General features: G+C 44.3%; 1 protein-coding gene and 1 non-coding gene across 20 annotated transcripts in view; one reads left to right on the top strand and one right to left on the bottom strand.

Moving 5' to 3' along the window:
* Positions 1 to 375: 375 nt before the first annotated feature.
* Positions 376 to 447, bottom strand: trnae-cuc (transfer RNA glutamic acid (anticodon CUC)). Its single transcript has one exon. It is a non-coding gene; the product is annotated as a tRNA-Glu (tRNA).
* A 409-nt stretch (positions 448 to 856) lies between these two features.
* picalma (phosphatidylinositol binding clathrin assembly protein a) overlaps positions 857 to 22,276 on the top strand; it is a 26,467-nt gene continuing 5,047 nt past the window's right edge. For 2 of the 19 annotated variants that reach the window (XM_056594117.1, XM_056594115.1), the window contains exons 1-19: positions 862 to 1,202; positions 1,355 to 1,592; positions 10,815 to 10,957; positions 11,161 to 11,236; positions 11,346 to 11,448; positions 11,722 to 11,815; positions 11,896 to 12,007; positions 12,660 to 12,766; positions 12,906 to 12,947; positions 14,973 to 15,058; positions 15,451 to 15,574; positions 16,081 to 16,181; positions 16,792 to 16,886; positions 18,913 to 18,999; positions 19,543 to 19,623; positions 20,259 to 20,369; positions 21,668 to 21,766; positions 21,864 to 21,894; positions 21,997 to 22,096. In XM_056594117.1, coding sequence (XP_056450092.1) covers positions 1,463 to 1,592; positions 10,815 to 10,957; positions 11,161 to 11,236; positions 11,346 to 11,448; positions 11,722 to 11,815; positions 11,896 to 12,007; positions 12,660 to 12,766; positions 12,906 to 12,947; positions 14,973 to 15,058; positions 15,451 to 15,574; positions 16,081 to 16,181; positions 16,792 to 16,886; positions 18,913 to 18,999; positions 19,543 to 19,623; positions 20,259 to 20,369; positions 21,668 to 21,766; positions 21,864 to 21,894; positions 21,997 to 22,096 — 1,722 coding nt within the window. In that variant the 5' untranslated portion in view covers positions 862 to 1,202; positions 1,355 to 1,462. Of the gene's footprint in view, positions 1,203 to 1,354; positions 1,593 to 10,814; positions 10,958 to 11,160; positions 11,237 to 11,345; positions 11,449 to 11,721; positions 11,816 to 11,895; positions 12,008 to 12,659; positions 12,767 to 12,905; positions 12,948 to 14,972; positions 15,059 to 15,450; positions 15,575 to 16,080; positions 16,182 to 16,791; positions 16,887 to 18,912; positions 19,000 to 19,542; positions 19,624 to 20,258; positions 20,370 to 21,637; positions 21,767 to 21,863; positions 21,895 to 21,996; positions 22,097 to 22,276 lie in introns of all 19 variants that reach the window. The other 17 variants (XM_056594114.1, XM_056594116.1, XM_056594111.1 and 14 more) reach the window with 17 other exon arrangements.

The raw sequence follows: 22,276 nt of genomic DNA, 5'->3' as shown, positions 1-22,276 counted from the left end.
ATTTCTGACCACTAGGTGACAGCACAATTCCTTCTATAAATTGTGAGCACAGTGCCGTCAAACGATGGTGCGGGAAAAAGCGATTACCGTATTTCCTATATCTATATCTTAATTTCAGCATTCTTGAAATGTATTCAATTTATAATTAAAATAAATAGTATAAAAATATGAAGCAAGTACTTGGCAAATCAACTATCCCTTAACAAATCCGGGAACTCTGACCGATACAAATATATTGTAGGCTACTGGGCTCCCTAAAACAGCATATAATAGGTCACATATTTGAGTCATTTAAATATTTGAATATAATGTATCTATTAGAACAGTACATTAAGAAAGAAGTAGAACACACAAGTTGCTTACACAAAAGGAGTGTTCCCTGACCGGGAATCGAACCCGGGCCGCGGCGGTGAGAGCGCCGAATCCTAACCACTAGACCACCAGGGAAGCTGCTATAGTCTGGTTTCAAATCGCAATTTCAAGGTGATCAGGTATCCTTCCTATTAACGTTTGTAGTGACGTATTATTCAGTCTCGTTGCCTGTTCATGCCGTTAGAGATGTTCCTTACTTGTCGAATACGAATGTATGTAATTCGATTATGAATACCATTTTACCATTCTACAGGCTATTGTTTTCCTCCATCATCCATATTGAAGACCACACAGGCATATTGGAATATATCTATTCTCTAATATCTAGATAAAGTGCTTGGTTTGAAACAATGAGGACTCAGTTATAGCTGATTCAATGCATGCCATTTGTCTTCCAAATTCAGAGGGCTAAAATAATGCCACCCATAACCATCAGACGCCTGCATTCTTCTACATGTCTGATGGATATCGTGAGCTAATAATCTTGACTCCTTGTTCACTTTTAACATCATACTACGAGAGCTAGACGTCCAATAAGAGAGCCGCCATCTTTCAGAATTTGTTCGACGTTGTTGTATGCAAAGTTGGGAGAGGCTAGGGTTAGTTAGACAGGAAACGGCCCCGCCATTTTCAGTGCAAACCTCCAGTCCATTTAAACCCAGCAGGGGGAGGCGGTGCGAAAGCAGACCGAGTTGGTGTGGGAACCAGGGAAAGCGAGAAAGAAGTGGGATTCGATCTGAGAGAAAGACTTGCATGGGAGAGAGAGCGAGAGGGTGAGGGACGGAGACGTTTGAAATCCATCGAAAGACTCTGTGGTTCGTATCCTCGAGGTGATTTGCCACAATATAATCACTCGTTACTGCAATTTCCTAATTGTACACCCTGGATCTTGTGTTGTGTTATTTGACTGAGTAGGGTTACAAGTTGAACGAAACGCCTGCGGTCGTCTCATTGCTGTTCCTTCTCTCTTGTCTTGTGTCAGGTGGCAAACAACCGTGGGAACGACACACACAAGGCGACACACGAAAGACGATCTCCACTGGATTTGTTTTAAAAAGCGTATCGTGGTTCATTGTTTCTACCTACAAGGATGTCGGGGCAAAGCATTACAGACAGGATCACTGCCGCTCAGCACAGTGTCACTGGCTCGGCGATATCCAAAACCGTATGCAAGGCAACCACGCATGAAATTATGGGGCCAAAGAAGAAACATTTGGACTGTAAGTAACGCATATGTTGTTGCATTGTTTCGCATTCACCACCCCCCACCCCCTCCATTATCTCGACTCTATTGTCACATCTTCGTTTTGATTGTCTGGCAGTGAGGCCTACTAAAAACACCAGCTAGTAGGTGCCTCTGTATTAAAGAAAACCACACAAATACATATGTCATTTGTACAATCCGAACAAACATTTATTTATCGATTTTCGTTAAATCCTTCCAACTTTAAAAGACCAACATGGAATCTATACAGTTTCTCAGCCACAGTGCTCTGCAGGAGTGGTCCCGTTTGATGGCACTCTTCAACTTCTCTGAAACCATTAACCACATCAAACGTCCACTGTACTTGTGACATTTCACAAACCAGAGTTCCAGTTTCCCTGGCTGGAACTGAAGTGTGTTGCTCTTTCCTTGCCAAACTGAAGCAGAAGCAGAAGAATATGCAGGGGCCAATATAATTCCAAAACTAGTTTGACAGTATTGTTGTGAACAAAAGTTTTTTTGTTTTGTCTTGTTTAAGAAACTATTATGCTAACATTATAGTGTAGTTGGTCACCAGATGTCTATGCTAGTTTTCTAGTTTGTACAACCTAAGCTCTTGTTTGTTTTCAGAAGTAAATGTTTCAGTGCACAAGATAATGAGTGTTATTGTCCAGTGTTGTAAGCAAAGAGCTCGACTGCTGGCTGGTTGACATAGCCTTTGCACTTCCTGGCATTTGGTGCAGTTTGAGCCACTGTCTGTTCTCAGACTTCTCTGCACGTTGGCTATTAGGGGCTGACCTCTTTGCAAGTCAAATGTATCATATTCACCCCTTGCCCTCTGCTGCGGTTATTCTGAAACCTAGAACTGTTGTAGCCAAATTTACGTAATAGCTTTTTTTAGCCATCTCTGTTCTCTCAGCCACAATCAATGCAAAGCGCCATGTCAAAAAATAATCCTGAATATGGCTTTGGATTTTTAGGTTTACCGATATGAGTGGTGAAGGAATGACTAAAAATGATTGCAAAGTTAAGGCCTGTTTTTCCTTTGAGGAACCATTCACTGATGCATGTAGTCTTTGTGTCGCTATATTAAGAGACTCATGCTTCAATCATTATGAAAATGACACAGTTTAGTTTAGAATGACTTGTGTGTATGACGATACAGGGATCAACAGTCCTGTGTTAATCGGTCTGTGTTTATCTTTTATTGACATACAAATTTTGCCTTGGCACACCAAGCACTTATTGTTGATAACACAGACAAAACTACTTTATATTCTGGAATTTTAATTGTGTACATTTTCAAGTACTAAGAACCTTTTTCTTTTTCTTCAATTATTATTTTTTTGCGTTCCTATTGAAACTGAATGTCTAAGATTGCCTATTCTGGTTCAAATCGGGAAGTAATTCTCATCTATGTGGAAGGGTCAGCAGGTGCATCTTTAATGTAGTGGTGCTGTAGTGAGTGACAGCCAACCTGTTTAATTTGGAGGAAAAGGAGGATATTTCAGCATCTCTTTATTGAACTACCAAGATGTGCAACATGAAGTACATTTCAGAAATTCACAAATTGTAATGCTTCACACGTAAAGCTAAAATAATTGGGTGGGTGGATAAGAGCGGCCTTATTTTGTATGCGCCCTAAAATACCTGTTCTTCCTAGAGTGCTTATTTGGAGAAGCTACGTATTTCCTTGAGTATGACGTGGTGTCCACTTGGCTGCTATTTTTAGTATTGGCTCCACGACAATATGCCATGTGTCTTAAGAACATGCTAAACAGAAACGGCAATAGCATGGAACACTGACCATTCCATTCTCAATCCAGCTCCTCCTACATGCTTTTCTGTGCAAATAGTCAAACGGATGAGTTCGGGCCCAGACTTCTGGTACGAGTTAATCTAGAAAGCTAATGCACGGCAGTGCTCCCTCGCTCACCGTTTGGAGGTATTTAAGGAGGTTGGGGAGAGAGAGGGAGGTGACGCACTTGTGTTTGAAAGTTTCCTGTACGACCCAAAATAGCAGCCGTCTGTCTACTTCAGACCCTTAAACCCCCCCCCCCCCCCCCCATCCCACTCTCTCTCCCCCCTGTCAGTCTTTGTCCTGTCTGATGTGAAGGTGCGATATGATCCAGCGTGCAGGCTTCTTGATTTGGAAGCCCATCCTAGTCTGGGCATGCTCTTCAACACGACCATGCTAGATAAACGGCAAGCACTTGCCTGCTCTCTGCTCTACCGAGCAGAGAGGTAGACGTTGGTTAAAGTCAAAAGGAGAGCTGTGCTGCATTTCCATTTCCTGTTTGGCTTTGCTAGGTGTGAAATAATAAATGCCAGTGGAGCATTTCAACTAAACAAAAACAATAACACGGGTTGTGATTCATAAAAGTTTTCAGCTGGTTTAATGTGTTTATCGTCATGTAATCCTATGGGCACACTCAAGTTGCAGACATGCTCAAAGGTCTGTTAAGGTTCTTTGACCTGAGAGGCTTTGCAACTTCACCTCATGATTTATAACCTATGAACGTGGCGGCCTGGCTGATGTCATGGTGTTCATTTGTATCCGTCCCACTGGTAAACTAAGTGGGACCAGCATATGTTAATGTTTTGTAAATTGGATATCAAATATGAACATTTAGCAGGGAAAACTTGTTACTGCAGATTTGTTTAATCACACCTCTCTGTGGTGCAGCTATACTGTATTTTTAGAGGAGCACCATTCTACTGTGTGCCGGTCCCCATCTTCATATTAACTTCTGTTGTTTAGGTCAGCTGTTCAGACAGACCTGTGCCTTTTTTTTATTATTGGAAATCGATATAATGAATATACAAAGGTTAAGTAAAACTTTCAATAACTTGCACAATAATAAGTGGTTTCTTCTTGGCAACTGTTTAGTAGACCGACAAGAAAGTGTGGATAGTAACCTGGTTTTACGTTGGCTTATTTCTCTTGTGAGTGTTTTCACAGCAAATTCACTACCATAGCCTTGAATAAGGAGAGGGCCGAAGAGGGGGAGTTCTGCTGAAAATCTCACACACGTCCCAGACCTGCATCTAAATGTGTTTTGGGCTGAAACTTGGGGCTCCATGAATGTTCTCATTCATCTCTCACCTGTTGCGGGGCTTGTGGTCTGGCTTGCGTCTGCTTCTCCACTGGCACTGGTAAAACTCTTGACCGCTGGAGTTGTGGTCACACATAAAGTCCACACGTGGTGGCAATGTCCCCAAAAGATTTTAGATGCAGGTTGTGTTCAACTCGCTTTTCTTAAGACTGTTGCATTTGCACATGAAATTACAAAATGAGGTCAGACGGAGGAGTAGTGTGGGTATTGCTAGAGGGGAGAACAATGAATGAAAATAAGATTCCTTTCCCCTGTTTATTTTGGGCTGAGAAATCCTTTACACTTGTGTCCCTTCCAGCTGTCTACCAACTAGCTTGTCGTAGTTGCAGCCTAGCATCGACTCCTACAGTGCATGGGAACACCTCATTTATGAATGTGTCTTTGTTTTCCCAAGTACAACAATGGCTTGGCTTGGTGGCCCTCATGCTGTTTGCATTCCTTTTGGGATAAGAATAGTTTTACGCAAAGGCTCTGAGTGGCAGTCGCTAATGTAACCCACGTCTGCACTTTGGTTCCCCGTTGAAGGCACTGGAAGCATGCCATGAGATCATGAAGGTATGGCACAGACTACAAGGCATGTGATGGAAAAGGCATCATATGACAGTCCCCTTTTAAAGAGTGCTGACCTGACACACTGTCCACCAGCAGGTCTGTTTAGAACTTTAACGGCCAGGCAGCCAATGGCCTGGAAGCATAACAATTGATTTTAAAGAGGCCATAAGATTAGAAAACCAATATCAATCAGAAAATACCATGGCCTGACGCTTGTTTGACTAGTTGGTCCTTTGTGGTGTGACGGAAAGTGTTGATTTAGTTTGAGGTGGTTTGGGCAAAAGGTTGTCTAGCATGCATGCCGTTGTATGTTCAAGGTTCCATACCATTGAAAAACGTTAACTCCTTAAAGCTGTACCAAATAGTGGTACAGCTAATAACAACCAGCTGTACCAAAAGATGGTCCAGCTGGTACCAAAGAGCGGTACCAATCGTGGAGCCAATTCCTTCATGTAGGAATCGTTTACATTGGGAGCAATTGCAACACAGTCACCTTTTGACCTAGGTTTTATTTTTGGTGTTTAGTCCCTCTGGTAAAGTATGTGCATGTATTGAAATAGCTTCTTGGGCACTGCGCACACAATGGACTGAATCATATCCTCGGTACCAGGATCGTTATCGGAAAGATATTTCCTGAGGCGAGTCTTGGGATCGCTGCGGGAAAATGGCAAACAGGAAGTGATTACATAATCCTTTCCGGGAACACTAGGGAGTCGAGCTGATCAAAAGTCAGATTGGAGGGGATTTCTTTTGATCCACTTCCCGTCAATTAGTTTGTTGCCTGTAAGGGTATGCAATGATCCCAAAACAAGCATTGGCCATTGGATTACATTTTTTTTGGACCAAGCCTCCGATTCGCAATCATGGCCTTTTTTTGTTGTGGTGTGTGTGTGTGTGTGTGTATAAACACACAACTTTGACGCGGTAATTCCATTTCACTTGATTCGCCTTGCACCCAACCAGCGAAGGAGGGCCCATCATTCATTGGCAAAGCTGCCAACATTAAAAGCCTAAATTACTACTCCCTACAGCAAGTTGTAAAGCATAAATCTGCACCGCAAAACTGGTAATTAAATGTTATTGCTGCCTGATATAGTTCCTCCTACATGGTGGCCCCCTTGCATGCTATCTACAAACATGGAGGGCTTTCATCTTCCAAGGGAATTGTTTTCTTTTAATGAAATTTATCCAGCAGCTCTGGTGGTCGCTTTTTATGGTCAAATTTACTCTAGAGTCTTGACTAGTCCATAATGAACATATGAACACCCTTCTATTGCGCTTTTACAAGCATGTAGATATTAAGATTTTTGGCTACCAGTTTGGGCCTATAATTTGTCTCTTATTACAATGCAAGTAAACCGGCTGTAATTTGTCATGTTTGATACTATCTTTGGCTCTATGATCCTTATTTTTCTATTCAAATGCTACACAAACAATACGATTAGAAGAGATAACATTCTGGTGAGATCATTTGTTGTCTTAATTTAAGGGCGGCAATTGAGAGAAAGTAATCCTTTTTGGAGAAGACATGTCCTGAGCTTTATTCTGCTCGCATTCAGCTGTCGTGTGTGTGTGTGTGTGTGTGTGTGTGTGTGTGTGTGTGTGTGTGTGTGTGTGTGTGTGTGTGTGTGTGTGTGTGTGTGTGTGTGTGTGTGTGTGTGTGTGTGTGTGTGTGTGTGTGTGTGTGTGTGTGTGTGTGTGTGTGTACTAAGCCTGTGTCTCTGGGGATCTGGGAGGAAATGCCACTACTCTCTGATAGCAACCTACAGCCTGTGTCTGTCTGCAGGAACCGCTACTGGGCCAGTCAAACCCTTCGCCCTGATTTTAAGCGTTTCCTCATTGGATCTCCTCCATGAACGCAACAACGGACTGACTCACTGGATCTCACAACCGGGGCCTTGTGCGATTCTCACCAGCTGCATGGTTTTACTTTCACTTCCTGCCGGTGGCCAAGCAACGAAAGGCCTAACCCGCCCAACCTGCAGAAAAAAATAACAGACAACGAATGAAACCACAGGCTTGGGTTGTCTGCATCTCACCTGTCACCTGGGCCATCTCATTTAGTCCCTTCACTTGCAATTGTACAGTGAGCAGCACATTTGTATGTAGGGAGTGTTGGATACATTTCTAGCCATTGGAACATTGTTGGCTTCATGTAGAATTTCCTGGATTAGAAGCAGTTGTAGAATATTAAAGTTGAGAAACTGCTTTAATTTGTCATTAAATAGCACTCCAGAAATTGTAAATCAATGGAATTAATCTCTTGGCCTATTTCGTTATGAATGTATTTATTTCACTAAACTGGACAAGGGATTAACGATTCATAATCCGGACCTGGTGAATTTCTGTTCCCTTTTCGGGTTTATTTTGGGGGTACTTCTTTCTACTTGTCCTGAAATAGTGGGGTTTTAAAGACAAACTCCAAAGACTGTCTTATAAATGATTCTCAGTTAAGTCATTATCTGCTCTTAATCATGTGTGCGTGGAGAAAGTATTTTCCACGATAGGTGCAGCAAAAGAGCCCAAAATGGATCTTCCTCTCAAGGCAACGGCTAGGGTTCTAAGAGCGTAGGTCCAGAGCCATAGGTTAAAGAGGGCTAGCTCGAGACTGGTCTGTGTGCATTGGCATCAGCGTCAATCTCCTTTTGCCATCTACTTCTGATTTTAATAATAAACAGCAAATCCCTTAGTCATGGAAAATCCCATTCAAAGGCTAAACTTGGCATCCAGTGAAGTAAAAAGGCAGGGCTCCACAGTCTTGTTAACCTTCAGTGGCAGAGGGTGAGATTTTGTTTGTTTGATATGAGAAAGTTAGCCACGGACCATCCGGCCAGGCGTGGTCAAAAATGGGGCTTTCTACCGCTATGGGCTACGAGGGGAGGTTGTATGTGGTCCCCGGCGCAATGTCATTTTTGTCTTGTGTGAAAAGACCTTTTGTTGTCACATGGGTGGCCTATTGTGCACACACAATAATGGTGAGTGAAAAAGCCCTTTGTGTTTTTGCATTCGAACAAACACTGAGGAGGTTTCACGGAGACCACCCATGTGCCCAGCAGCCCCTGCTGCTCCGGCCACGAGCGTCCTGCGACTGTGACGAGGTGTTGGCTTCCAGAACACACCGACATCTATTCATGTGTGCTGCCGGGAGGGTAACATTGAGTCCGAGGCGATTGTCGACAAAGCACTAAACGGTGACTTATTAATTATTGTGAATCGTGTGTATTTTTTAGCACCACCACGCTGTTCACCTCCTCCTCCTTCCCGATTTGCCCAATGGTAGAACCATATAATATTTCCACAGTACACGTGGACATGTTTCACTCCAATATTCAGTTTCATTTCCCTGCCAAGTGTGGCATCTGATTGCCATGAATATTTTATTATTGGGAGTGTCTGATGGCAAGTAGTGCTTCCAACAATCAGGGCCTTGGAGCCGTGGATTACCACGACGTCATCGATATAGAGGCTTTAAAAGATTTATTTGGATTTTGGGGGGGAAATCGCGTGGCCTGATTTCCATCTCGATGTGATGATGTGCCGGTGTGCAAGGGAATCTGTCTGGGCCGGGGCGGTGATGCAGGCGGTCTTGACTGGATGAGGGGTAGTTCTGAACAGCAAAAAATAAATCTTGTGCGTGCCATGACACACATGCCTACTCACTTTGGCTGCAGTCGTTGAGTCTAGAGTTGCTTTTTCTGGCACAGGTGGGATTTCAGCATCCACCTGAATATACTTTCAATGGATCCAGACAAAATGGATGAATTATTGTCGTTTCTTTGGTTGTCCATTTGCCGTTCCTGATAAATAGTTTTCCTACTACTGTGTAAATGTTTTTTATTTCAGAGTTTGGTTGGTGAGCCCATTATTTATCCATCCTGGCTCTTCAGTCCCAATGTTTTCAGATTGTTGTTGGATATCTCGGGATTCAAAGCAGGGAGATGAGAATGGGCATGCCCATTCTCCATCTCCCTGCTTTGAATCCCGAGATATCCAACACCAAGCTGAAAACATTGGGACTGAAGAGCCTGGATTCTCATGCCTCAGTGGACGGCACGGTAGAACATGGTGGGCCTATGATAGGTGGGCCTGTGATGATATTCAGCGTGTACCTGCCTCTTTGACATTCCCAGGATCGATTTTATGCATCTTTAGAATGAGTAAATATGGGATTCTATTTGAGTACACATCAGAAGGTCCAAAAAATCCCTGGCATCAACAAAGAATGCTTCCTGCTTAATGTCTGCAGTGTGCTCGCCCAGCATCTCATCTGTTGTCGACAGCAAATGGAAGGGGAACGCACGTCCTCACCTATCACGTGTACTCTCATTTCAAAGGTTTGCGGATATGGTATTGGTGCCAAGTTGGTGCAAAAGGAAGGGAACCCTACATGTGGAAGTGCACAGGGTTGCCTGATGAGAGAACCTCAGATATTCTCACGGACAAAATCAGTAATCAATCACTAGGACTGGGAAATATAGCGATATTATATCAATATCGTGATGAGACTGCATATCATCTTTGATGTAACTGGCATTTTCTGAACTCTATTACCTGTTGTATTATTTTCCTCTATCCTATTATAAATTATATCCACATGACTGATCATTTATAACAAATCTCATCTGCCCAGCCCTGCAATACTAGGTGCGTTTCCAGCCCCCTGATTTTATGCGATCTTTGAAGTATCGAATCAGTAAACGGTGATGGAAACACCAAAATTCGCATAAAAATCCTCTAATTCGCAATAAGGTTTATCCGCTCGCTTGAGGTGGTTTTTGAGAAATGCGAAAGAGAGTAAATTGGCAAAATGGGAGATGGAAACACACTTTTCGAAACAGCTGCTACGTAGCGAACTTTGAACACACAGGACTGACAGTCTTTCCGATTTCCGCATAACGACCGGCCATAGCAACCCTGCCGACATCAACGTGTAACGTCATCACCCTATTCCGCTCCAACCACTTGATGGAAACGCACCTAATTCGAATTACTTTTTTGCGAACTTTCTAAAGATTCGCATCACCTTTTAGATGGAAACGCAGCTATTGTCGCAATGTCAATATTGAGGTACTTAGTCAGTCAGAAATCTTTCATATGGCCCAGGCCTTCCCTGCAGGCCAGATGGCAGCTGCACCACAACTCACCTGGCCTTCATGCTCTGCGCCAACACCAAATAGTTGTGCTTTCAGTTTGCTCCGGGCTAATCTTTTTGGATTTATTCAGGCGGTACGTCTAAATCTGTGGTCTTAATACAAACCAGTGAGTGAGTGAGGAATGGTGGATTCTGGGTATTTGCATGCAGGAACTATGGCCACAGAACCTCGGTTAACCTCCACTCTCTGGCTATCCATTTTTAAATAGTTTTTGGGCAATTTCTGAGCACGAAAGGGAAAAGGGATTTGTATGAAGTGTGTTTTTAAGCTTTATACTGCATGCTTCCCTGGAGGTGGGACTCCACTGTTGGATCTTCCTTGTAGCTCTACGAACGCATGCGTTTGTATGTGTATATAGATCATCGATTATAGATGGATGGAAATGTAGATTGTGTTTTTCTTTCTTTTTCTGTTCAGATCTGATTCAATGCACCAACGAGATGAATGTGAACATCCCCCAGTTGGCCGACACTCTGTTCGAGCGGACCGCCAGCACCAGCTGGGTGGTGGTCTTCAAGTCTTTGACGGCCACGCACAACCTGATGGTCTATGGCAACGAGGTAGGGCTAGTGCACGGATATTAAAGGGTTTCCTTCACTGTCAATACGCCTGCCACTGTTGGCCAGCGACTCTACCTCCTTTAGATGCTTGCCTATGGCTTGTCTTTTTTTTTTCCAGATGTGCATCTGAGGGAAGCTGAAAAAATAAACTTTGCATTGCACCTCTCGCGCCTACAAAAGGCTTATGTGTTTTCTTTCCACAGAGATTTATACAGTACCTGGCCTCAAGGAACACTCTGTTCAACCTCAGCAACTTTTTGGACAAAAGTGGCCTACAAGGTACATGGCCCATCAAGTGTCTATAAACCACATGCCTCAGAAATACTGTCCTTGTGACCATCAATCTGTGTTAACCTCTCTTTCCTTCGGGTCCTGTTGTCTGTTGTAGGCTATGACATGTCCACGTTCATCAGGAGATACAGCCGCTACCTAAATGAGAAGGCTGTGTCTTACAGACAAGTCGCTTTCGACTTCACTAAAGTCAAACGAGGGTAAGGAGTGGTGTGGTTTCCATTTGTCAGTGATTCTTTAACTTTGGGTATTGTGGCAGAAGGAATGGGCATTGGCTAAATTCTTATTGCGATGATCCAATTTTGGAAATGCTCATGAGCACTATAGCTTCGCTCAGCTGTAGAAGTTATTTTTAGGTTTGATTACACATGATGATGAATGCTTTCGCAATTAGTATGCGCTTTTAGATTGTGGTGGGATATGCCTGCTCTCTCTTTTGGGTTCTTTATCTTATTCTTTTTTTTTTTGCAAAGATCTGACGGAGTGATGAGGACAGTGAACACTGAGAAGCTCCTGAAGACAATCCCCATCATACAGAACCAGATGGATGTACTCCTGGACTTCAATGTAAGGACAAAGTCAACCTCAACACCCCCAACGTCCCTTTCCATTCGCTTTGGATGTAATCGTTTGTGTCCGGCCCACAGGTCAACGCCAACGAACTGACGAACGGTGTCATCAATGCAGCCTTTATGCTTCTGTTCAAAGACGCCATTCGACTGTTTGCTGCCTATAACGAAGGCATCATCAACCTTCTAGGTAAGGGCTAGTCTGGCTCCTCTTCCAACCATGTCTTGTATACTGTATGTCCTATACATAATGTCGCTCTACGCCATCTGTCTCCATACGTCAAGTGACTGCATCAATGTTTTACCTTATTCAATAAATGAGTCATTTTGCAGATGGACTCTCTGAAATAAATAATACGCAATGCTATCTTATGGCAGGTCATGTTCGGTTGTCAGGATATTTCCAATTTCGCACAAGCAAGCACAATGAGTAGGCTGTTTCAAAGATGAATTTCTAAAGGGATGTTGTGAATTCCTGTCCATTCCTCACCTAGACTTTAATATACTGTTTAGGGCTCCTCTGTTTGTGCATGCCAGCCATGCCCCTTTCCACACATTTTCAGGGCTTGGTTTCAAAGGCTTCGTCTGCAAATATTTTCTTCAGAGAGGAGCAGAAATGGCAGCATGAATAGTTTCCCATATATATTTAATCAAGTCCGTTAGCTATGTTGTAAAGTGCATGCGTAAGTATGTTGCATGTTTTCCTGCATGTTGCACAAAACATTCAAAACCTACTCCCAGGGTTTGCCCTCACCCCTGCCGCGCCAACAAACGATTTTTGTGCATTTCTCAACACCGTGTCGTAATGACCGTCTTTCCTCTCTCCCTTTCATGCAAAACAGAGAAGTACTTTGACATGAAGAAAGTCCAGTGCAAAGAAGGTCTAGATATCTACAAGAAATTCCTCACGCGGATGACAAGAATCTCAGAGTTCCTCAAAGTGGCCGAGGCAAGTCTGGCTGTTGCCCCGGAGCATCTTGGGTCGTCTTTCTTCATGAATGCCTCGGATTGTGTTCTGTACTTCACCGGCTCATGTGTGGTTGTTGTTGTTGTTGTTGTCTCCCGCCCCCCGTCCCTCTACACTCCAGCAAGTGGGAATCGATCGCGGGGACATTCCGGATCTCTCCCAGGTAAGAAGAAAGCAGGCTTCCGGTCTTTCTAATGCAGCAGGTCTTGTAATGGGCACGCAGTAGCTTGAGTGGGTCTGTTTTTCCCCGGCCTATTGTTTAACCTCACTCTCGTAGTCGCTGGCTTGCTTTTTATTAGAAAAATGAATACAAATGTTTGTACACATTTTGTGTGCAGCCTGCAAAATTTAGTCTTTCAGTGTTCAAAGTATTGTTGTTCCATGGCAATCACTGTAGCATTTCTTTGTCTGGGTGCCACTATGTATTCTTGTTATTTACTTGCTGATGATTGGCTGCTACCTCTTTCTCACACAAGCTTGACACGCACACACACACAGACGGACAAATAGATAGACAGACACCCATACAGGCAAAGCTCAAGTCGTGAATAAGCTTCATGCTGCAACTCACTGCTAACCCTGCATTTCATACAGTAAATAAAGGTGCAAAAAAGAGCCAGCTTTAGAGTGGTAACCTATTACTATTCAATATGAAAGCAAGTTGATCACCAAGATAGATGAGTTTGAGTGAATGAATTAATTTTTTAATGATCACATAGAAATGAGGATTAGCTTTGCTCAGTTCCTATTGTTGAGGAATGATCCAGACGCCAGCAAAACTAGACTCGTTGTCCTAAAGGGGTAGTTAGGAATTTTGGACATAGGGCCTGATTCCCGCGTTAGCCTTGGTGTTCTTTATCATTGGAGACAGTTTAACACATATTTCAATCAGTCCTTCTAGTTGCAGAGTTTGCTCGTGCTAGGCTAGCGCACGGCAACGGGCAATACTAGCCTCCTAATAAAATGGCTACAGCAGCGGCGGACTGATACCTAGGTTAAATTCCGCTGCTGCTGAGAAAGTAGTCCCTCAAAATGCGATGATTCATGCGATGCAAGGTTAGTTTTATTTCTAACATTATTCTATCAACACTGACATTTACATCTATAGTCTGGCATTATAATTGATTTACCTCGGGTGTACTGTGGAGTAAGTTTTATTAGCAGGCTAGCATTGCCCGTTGCCGTGCGCTAGTCTAGCACGAGCGAACTCTGCAACTAGAAGGACTGAATGACATGTGTTAAACTGTCTCCAATGATAAAGAACACCAAGGCTAACTTGGGAATCAGGCCCCATGTCCAAAATTCCAAACTACACATTTTAAATGTTAGATTAGTTCATTTTCTCAAACCTTTCCTTAAAGAGTTGTCGATAAGTTATCACCTTTATTTTCTGTATTTTTCCCGCTTTTCTCTGTCAGTTCACGGTTTGTGTAAGTATCTGGACCTTTTCCTCCATCTTCTGTGTGTTACGTCTCCCGTGTTTTCGTGCTGTCCACTCTCCTGTGCCCTTGACCCACACCCTGGCATGCTTCAGTGTCTTTTTGACTCTAAAGACAACGTGAAATGGCATTCAAAGTTTATCATACTTTTTTATTGTGAGCTATAAATTACTAAATATTCGAGCAAGTGTTGGTTGTCCACTTGCAGACTTTATATTGAGTAGATTGGGAACTTTTGTCAATTTCTACAAATAATTTGTGTCGTTGTCCAGGCTGCCTGTATCGGAAGCAGCAAAGCCTTTTTCTTTTTTAACGTTAATTCCCGATATACACGTGTAAATAGGTTTATGTTATCACTACCTGGATGTTGTTTTTCGGTTGTGCAGCTAATACTCTGGCACGTGGGTTTTCACGTCAACATGCTTATGCTACCCGCTACCGGGTACGTAGTACGGGGGATCACTGAATCGATCGACAAAAACTTGGTTTTTACGGCTCTTGCCTAGGCCAGGATCACCGAAGGCCAAAAAAAGCCCTGAACTAATCGTTTAAGCCTGACGGGACATGGGTTTGCATGGCCCTGTTCTGGATTTCAATAGCATCTGCACTATTAAAAATACAATGGAATATGTCGTAGATATGCAAACCTAGAAAACAAAATAGATTTCATGTTGTCTTTGTAGACCTCCCATTCCGCCCGTTCCTCTGTTCTGTGTTCTGTGTGTGACATGATGTTTCACTGGTTCCAGGCCCCCAGCAGTCTGTTGGATGCCCTGGAGCAGCACCTGGCCTCTCTGGAGGGCAAGAAGGTCAAAGACTCGACAGCTGCCAGCAGGTGGGTCTTCTCACCCTGAAATGATCTCATCCACTCACTCAACTCCTTTATTGCATTATTACGATTTATTTTTCTTCATGGCATGGACATGACACCTGCCCGTTCTCGGTAATACCGGAGTTCCTACTGTTTATTCATCATCAATCATGTGCAATATTTAACTAGTTGGATTATTGTAGCTTTTTTTTTTGTTGCATAACTTTGCTGGTCTTTGACACAACTCGGAAGGCACAAAGTAGAGAGGAACAGCAATTGAAGTATTGCTGTTGCTCCTTCTGCTGATGTGTAGGGTCAAGAGTCCAATGGCATCTGTGTGCTCGGGCAGATCCATTTGTATATTTGCAGTCAATTCCACAAGACATCAGTCGTTTTAAGGTTGTGTGTGTGTGTAGGGCCACCACTCTGTCCCACGCCGTGTCCTCACTGGCCAGCACTGGCATATCCTTCACCAAAGTGGACGAGAGGGAGAAGCAGGTGGCCCTTGAGGAAGAGCAGGCTCGCCTTAAAGCCCTGAAGGTACATCCCCCCCTTTGCTCTGTAACCCTGCTCCCTTTCGTCTGAGCCAGCCATGTCCAGCACGGGCTTACTGGTAACCACCCCACCCAATATCTGGCAATTTGTGTCTGTGTTGCAGCTGGGGTCATTGTTCTCTGAAGCGCTTTTGTTAATTAGTGTACTATTCATTTGGACAGGTGAGGTTGTGGCAATGATCAACTTGGAGAAAGGTGATAATGGTGACGAGTCACCCGGAAAGGGGTTGGTTGGGCCATTAAAACAACCCTTCGATTCGATGTAGCCAAAAACACATTGAAGAGATGGATTTCAATTTAATACTAAAATACCGTAGACTCGCGCACCATTTCAATAAAACTGGATTTGTAATTATTGGTAATGGGTGTCTAAACATCCCTTTTTCATAGGTGTGGTATAGGTATCCAACTTTTTTAGAGCTGATCTCAGTTGTTGTGTGTTGTTGACCCGCGTTAACACCAAATGGTTTGCACCTCTCACGGCAAGAGCAGCGCCTGAAGGAGCTCCACAAGAATCCCTCCACCACAGACTCGTCCCCCATCACCTCGGGGGCAGCCATCGACCTCTTCTCCACCCCCAGCTCCACCCACAGGTGAGCCACGCATTGCCATGTCCTTTTAATGTCGTCTGTGACAGTGCAACGTCAGGCTATGGTGGCACAGCCGGAGGTAAATTAATTCATGGAAAAAATGTTAAAAAGTTGCCACTGCCGTCATCACTTTCACATAAACCTCACATCAAATGAACGTCCGAGTGTCAATCGATGCATGTTTTGACATCGTGTTTTAAACACTATACTAGTCTTTGTATTCATCTGATTTGATTATTAATGCACCAGATTCTGCCGGTTGCTGCGCATTAGTCTCTTGTAAATGTCATATGTGCTCCGCTAAATATCTCGAAGAAATCTATTAAGAGGATATTAGAGCAAACATTGGCCCAGCTGAATAAAGATATGATGCATTTAATGAAGCTGCAGAAATAGCTTAAAAAAAGCCTTAAAGTACTCTGAAGTAAAATTAATAAATTGTATCCAACATCCCGCTGCGGCCCAGTTTCCACTAATCTGCCTTTGTCGGAAGAAACGCACAATTCCTGCAACAATAAATACTTTACCAAGCGGCAACCATTGTTGTGGGATTTTGCCCGTTTTAAAAGGGAAAAAACTGACCTCTCCCCCGTCCCTGTCCTCCTCCCTGCAGCTCCAAGGCAGCCAACGACCTGCTGGACCTCCAGCCCTCCTTTCAGTCCGCACTGCCCCTGTCCGCTGGCCTCACGCCCAGCAACACATGGCAAGGTGAGCGCTCCCCGACACACGCACACCGGCGACGCACACCACTGACACACTCCACTTACACACTCCACTGACACGCACCACAGACACACAACAGCGCACAGCGTGGCGGACCCCCCATGGCTCTACACCTCTCCCCAAAAACTGCTGGAGGACAAATGTGTCTTGCTGTCTTTTTTGTTAGTTCGGTTTTTTTATTCACTGTACAATCGCACCAAAGCCCCCCGTCATGTACGCGTGCACATACTGTTTTGGAACGAACACAACTCGCTGTTGTCACGTTTTTTTGTTGGAACACACAAACTCGTGACACTTGCACATTTTTAATCGCAAACCCTCACCAAGGTCATGCTTCCTGCTGAAGGAGGCAGCATGAGTTTGTTTGGTGGTGTCTCACACAGTCAAGCCTCTGCGCAAACACAAACACACACACTTTGGGGCCACGTTTTTTTGGTGTAGGCTAGATCTTCTTATAAACACTCACCAGTGAAACTGATTCGACAAGTTGAATATCAGACTGCATTCTCATAATCTTCAATCAATACATTTTTTAATTATGCATAGAAACATGGTTTATTTGCGTCTTAATCTATCAGTAGACTAATATTACTCAAGGCAGATTGCATACGCATAATTCAGTGCCTAGGGTGTGCTCTCTCCATATACAAATATTTAGAGACTGGTGAAATAAAACTAAAATCTCAGACTATGTGTTCTCCTCCCTTCAGGCAAGAGGTGTGCTCCACTCTTATGTAAACTCTTGCTTTATCATTTGTGTGACCTGTACTTAGCTTTAATGTGGGACTGAAGTGAAAGGCAAACAATGATTATCTCGAAGGTGCAGAGATAAGGTGCTATTTGCCATTTAAACAAAACAACAGCCTTTCGTGGGCTCAGCTCATTGTTCGGTGTAACAAGAAGAGTGTTGACAACCTTATTCACATGTTATTTTTTTTATAGATGCGATCCATCATTTTTGAATTTTATTATGAAAGCACTTATTCAAACAAAACTGAAATATCACCGCTCTGTTATTTCAGTATGGCAGTACAGTGTTTCAATTAAACCGGCAAGTGAGCTCCAATCCACTCGGACCCTGGCCCCTCGACCCGTCCCTACGACACTACAGCACTATCTAGAAACATGGACCTTGGACTTTGACTCAGTTATGACACATGTGCTTTCGTGAAGTTATTAGTTGTTGTTGTGGTGGTGGTTGTTCTTTAGTTTCTTATGAACTAGTAAGCTGGTGGTCATTAAGGGGTCTGCCTGCCTGAGATGCTAAGTCCATGGGAAGTCTAGGCAGCAGGGGAAGGCCTGTTCCATGTTGTACGATCACAGCCGTTTAATTGTTTAAATTGTTAGCCTATTCAATTCTTTTTATTGTTGCTGCGTTTCATCTGTTATTTAGTTTTGATTTATTTTTCTTTTTTTTTCCCCTTTTTGATTTATTTCAGTTTAATGAGTTAGTGCGGAAAAAGGCTTTGATAATCGTTCACTTGCCACGCTACTTCCTATACGTCGTTACGCTGTTACTACTACTACCTGTGTTTATTATTCCAAAAACCCCGTATACATGAGTTGTAGCTGCGGGTATGAAATGTATATGAGGTTGTTAATTTGCCTGTACCAACAATTAGCTTATCCCATTTATGTGGACTAATTCTCTTTTATTTCGATAAGGTCTGGAAAGAATTCAGATAAACTGTTAAAGAAACCCCCTTAGGCATTAGATGTTTCTGGCCCAATTTACTTCCTGTCCGCTACCATATGAACGACTCTGTCTCTAAACTATGTTCCTGTTTAGTGACACAGCTGTTCTCACATTCATCTCAAGCCCTGGCACGCTTCCGTGCTACTGTAAATATTTGTTTCCTTCTACAGATAAGATCCATGTTCCCAGCCCGTTCTTAGAGGGCCCACCATGTTATGAAATGCTCATTTTGTGTTTGGTTCTCTCTCACCCCCCCCCCCCCCCCCCCCCCCCCCCCCCCCCCCCCCCCACCCCCCCCCCCCCCCCCCCATCCAGATCAGTGCAATCCCTTTCTGGAGTCCAGCTCCTCCTCCCTGACATCAGATCATGATAGCTCAGCGCACCTAGAGCATATTCTCCCAGGTACCAGAGCATGCCGCTCTTAGCGTCCCGGGTGTCCTGTTGTGTTGTGCATTGCTCGGCGAGTAAGAGCAGAATTGGCACAGTGTTTTCTGCTTGGCCCTGTCGTCTGGGTGGGATGCTTCTTTAGAGCTCATGCACCACACGCCTCTGCTTTTGGTGAGCTCGATGCCCTCTCCCCCCGCCCCTCACACCGCCACCCCCCCAACCCCCATGGGTTCTCCAAAGCACTTGAATGAACTCGCAGACTTGTGTGCTTGGCCTTTTTTTTTTTATCGCCATGTGGTCGAGCATTCAGCAAACTTTTATTGCTAATCCCTGTGCTCTCTCCCCCTCCCTTCTCGACTTGGACTGCAATTCCTCACCACTGGTGGTTTCAGCTTGCTTCTATTACCGCTGTGTTGTGCCCTGTTTTCTGCGCTTGCCTCTTCATGGTGCCTTGTCTTCTTCCTCCTCTCTCTCTTTCTCTCTCCCTTTTCTCCCAACTCTCCGCACGCCCCTTCTGGTTCTGCTGCTTTCCTGGGTCCTTCTCTGTCCGTGTATCAGACTCTTTCTGTGGGCCTGGCCCTTACTCCAACTCCTCCCTCTTCCAATCTGAGCCCCCTGCTGTTGCTGGTGCATTCAGAGGTAGGTCCCGCAGATCCTATAGCAGCATGATGCGTTCTTTATTTTATTTATTTTTTTGTTCCTCCCTAGCATATGTGACCCACATAAATAAAATGCAGGCTTGTACGATAAATGGTCAGATTCTCATTTTGCCCTGCCCTGAAGGAATCCAAACAGGAAATGATTGTGCTGTATGCACACATCCTCTGCTGACCTCGGCACCCAGCATATGCCATGTTATGAATATGAGTCAGCGCTAGATGCTGACTAGCACACTGCGACGGACGGACACTTCCTTTATGGGGGTCGCACCGCACATGGGCATCAGTGACCCCTATGAAAACGGCTGGGGTGGCATCAGCAATTTTAGCGTAATTCACATGGCTCTCATGGCTGTGGCTGGTCGCATAAAAATGTGTGCGTCTTATCCTATCAAAAATAACCAGCCTGGTTGACTCCCCTACACAAGTTGTCCCAAACGTATTCCCTCAGATACTAGTCATCAGACACTAGATTTCCTGTTTGGGTTTTCCTTTCATTTTGATTAATTGCTGGATGTTGTCCTCCTCCAAACCACTCCTGGCTCTGGGCTTTTCTGCGTGTCTGAATCTGATGCCGCCCCTCTCCCTCTCCCGTCTGATGCCGTCTCCCACCAGGGTTCTCCGCCTCCCCGACCTCCCAGCAGGCGGCCAACGGCCGAGGCCTTCACGTGGACTTTGACTCCGTGTTTGGCAACAAGACTAACGGCAACACCATGGACCCCACAGGTGAGCGCCCAGCCTCAGCTCTCATCGCTGTCATCACACCTTTCTTTTCCTAGGACCAACCGGTGTCCTCTTGATTCATCGCCGTTATAGAATATTCTTTATTTTGTATGTAGCACCTGAACATTTAGACATGGCTGCTACACAAAAATCGTTGTTTTGGGAAATTAGATCAACGGCAGACGAGCGTTGTGTGACAAGTGTTGATTGTTCTGCACTTTGTTTCACTGGACTTCAAGTCAAGATATTATGACCGCTTTTAGAGCCTCACAATAGGCTTATGGGAATAGCTGTATATAGATGAGGGGGAAACGCCCAGGTTGGCTATGAGTCAAAGACACACAGGTATGGCCTCTACACACTTCATCCCCCTCCCTGATGCCACATGTGCATTGCTGCCACCTAGAGGGGGCTGAGATTAGTCTGAAGTTGAAATCTGGACTTTGGCAAATCTTTGTTTGACTCGTCGACGTGGACCATGACAGCATCCATGTCTCAATACAATCTAATGCAACCTATTCTGATAGTAATTAAACAAAATACCCCTGGTAGCTGTCGTATGTAGTTTGCTAACTCTAAGGATGTTTTGGAGATGTTGCCACGAACTGCCGTTCCATAAACGTTTAGTCCTTGGAAGTGCTTCTGGAATAAAGCATCAACGGTTCCAGGTGCACATCTGGAAACTTTTAATTGGAAGTGTAATGTTTACTTTTGTAAGGACTTTTAACAATTTTAGCCAACTTGCTTCCATTGATGATGACCATTTTTCCATCAACCACCTTGCAATCGGCTTTCATCTATAAACCCTAAGTTATATTCTTCAAAGGAGACGATGAACTCCATCTCACTTAATAAAAATAGTTGTTCGTATTTAAATGATGGCATACATCTTTGTCGGGACTCGCCGCATTCACACTATTCTTTGCACATCGTGAGTGATTTGGTTTTGTGGTGTGCTTGCTAGCTCATTAACGGTTTCTCTCCTCTCCTCAAAACCCCACCTGTGTCGGGGTGAACTCCCTCTGTTGGGGGAAACGTTGGCTTGTGCATGGCGTATGTATGCCTGGGTGAGTTGACTGGACACACCCCGTGTACGCACCACGCATCACTCTACCGTTTCAGGTCCCGTCACTCGCTTCCTTCACTCCTAACCACCCCCCTATCTCTCTGTGTCTTCATGTCTGTATGTTTTTTTTTGTTCACGTTACGTTGTGTCCACTTTGTGTCGCCTCCCCGTTTTTTTTGTCTCTGTTGCACCCCTTTATTTCAAGACGCTTTAGGTGGAATCCTCAAACCCACAGTGGCTTCCTCACCGAATCAGGGCCTGCACTCCATCTCCCAGCTGCCGAGCAAGCTCGTGTCAGACGACCTGGACTCCTCGTTGGCCAATCTCGTTGGCAGTACGTGATGGCAATACTTCATACATATACGATGACCTTAATATCGGGGGAAAAACTTCGGGCTGTTAACCGACTTGTTTCTCTTGTTCTCCGCTAGATTTGGGAATCGGCAACGGCACCGCAAAGAAGTAAGTGCACCACTCAGGTGTATTTGGTTTGGCTCCACAGTGGTGGTACCTCATCTCCTATTGGATGGCCTTGTTGTATTTGATTCTTTCCTCCCCATGTAGTGATCTACACTGGAGTCAGCCCGGGGAGAAGAAGCTGACGGGTGGGACCAACTGGCAGCCCAAGATGGCTCCGTCCACCACATGGAGCGCTCCAAACATGGTGCTTCCTCAATCCTACTTCCTGTTTCTGGTTGTTTTCAGAAGTAGACATTGAAAGTGGTTTGTGGAATGATGCCACCCCATGCAAATATTTTGTGCAATGCAAATGCCTCTGTAGTGCAGATGTAAACCTCAGTTCTAGCTGCTAGAAGGATCCATATCAGTCGTTTAATTGTTTGTT

This window comes from Gadus chalcogrammus, chromosome 7 (genome assembly GCF_026213295.1).
Source record: "Gadus chalcogrammus isolate NIFS_2021 chromosome 7, NIFS_Gcha_1.0, whole genome shotgun sequence".
NCBI lineage: Eukaryota > Metazoa > Chordata > Actinopteri > Gadiformes > Gadidae > Gadus > Gadus chalcogrammus.
The sequence above is the reverse complement of the archived record's forward strand: the minus strand, read 5'-3'. Positions and strand labels throughout refer to the sequence as shown.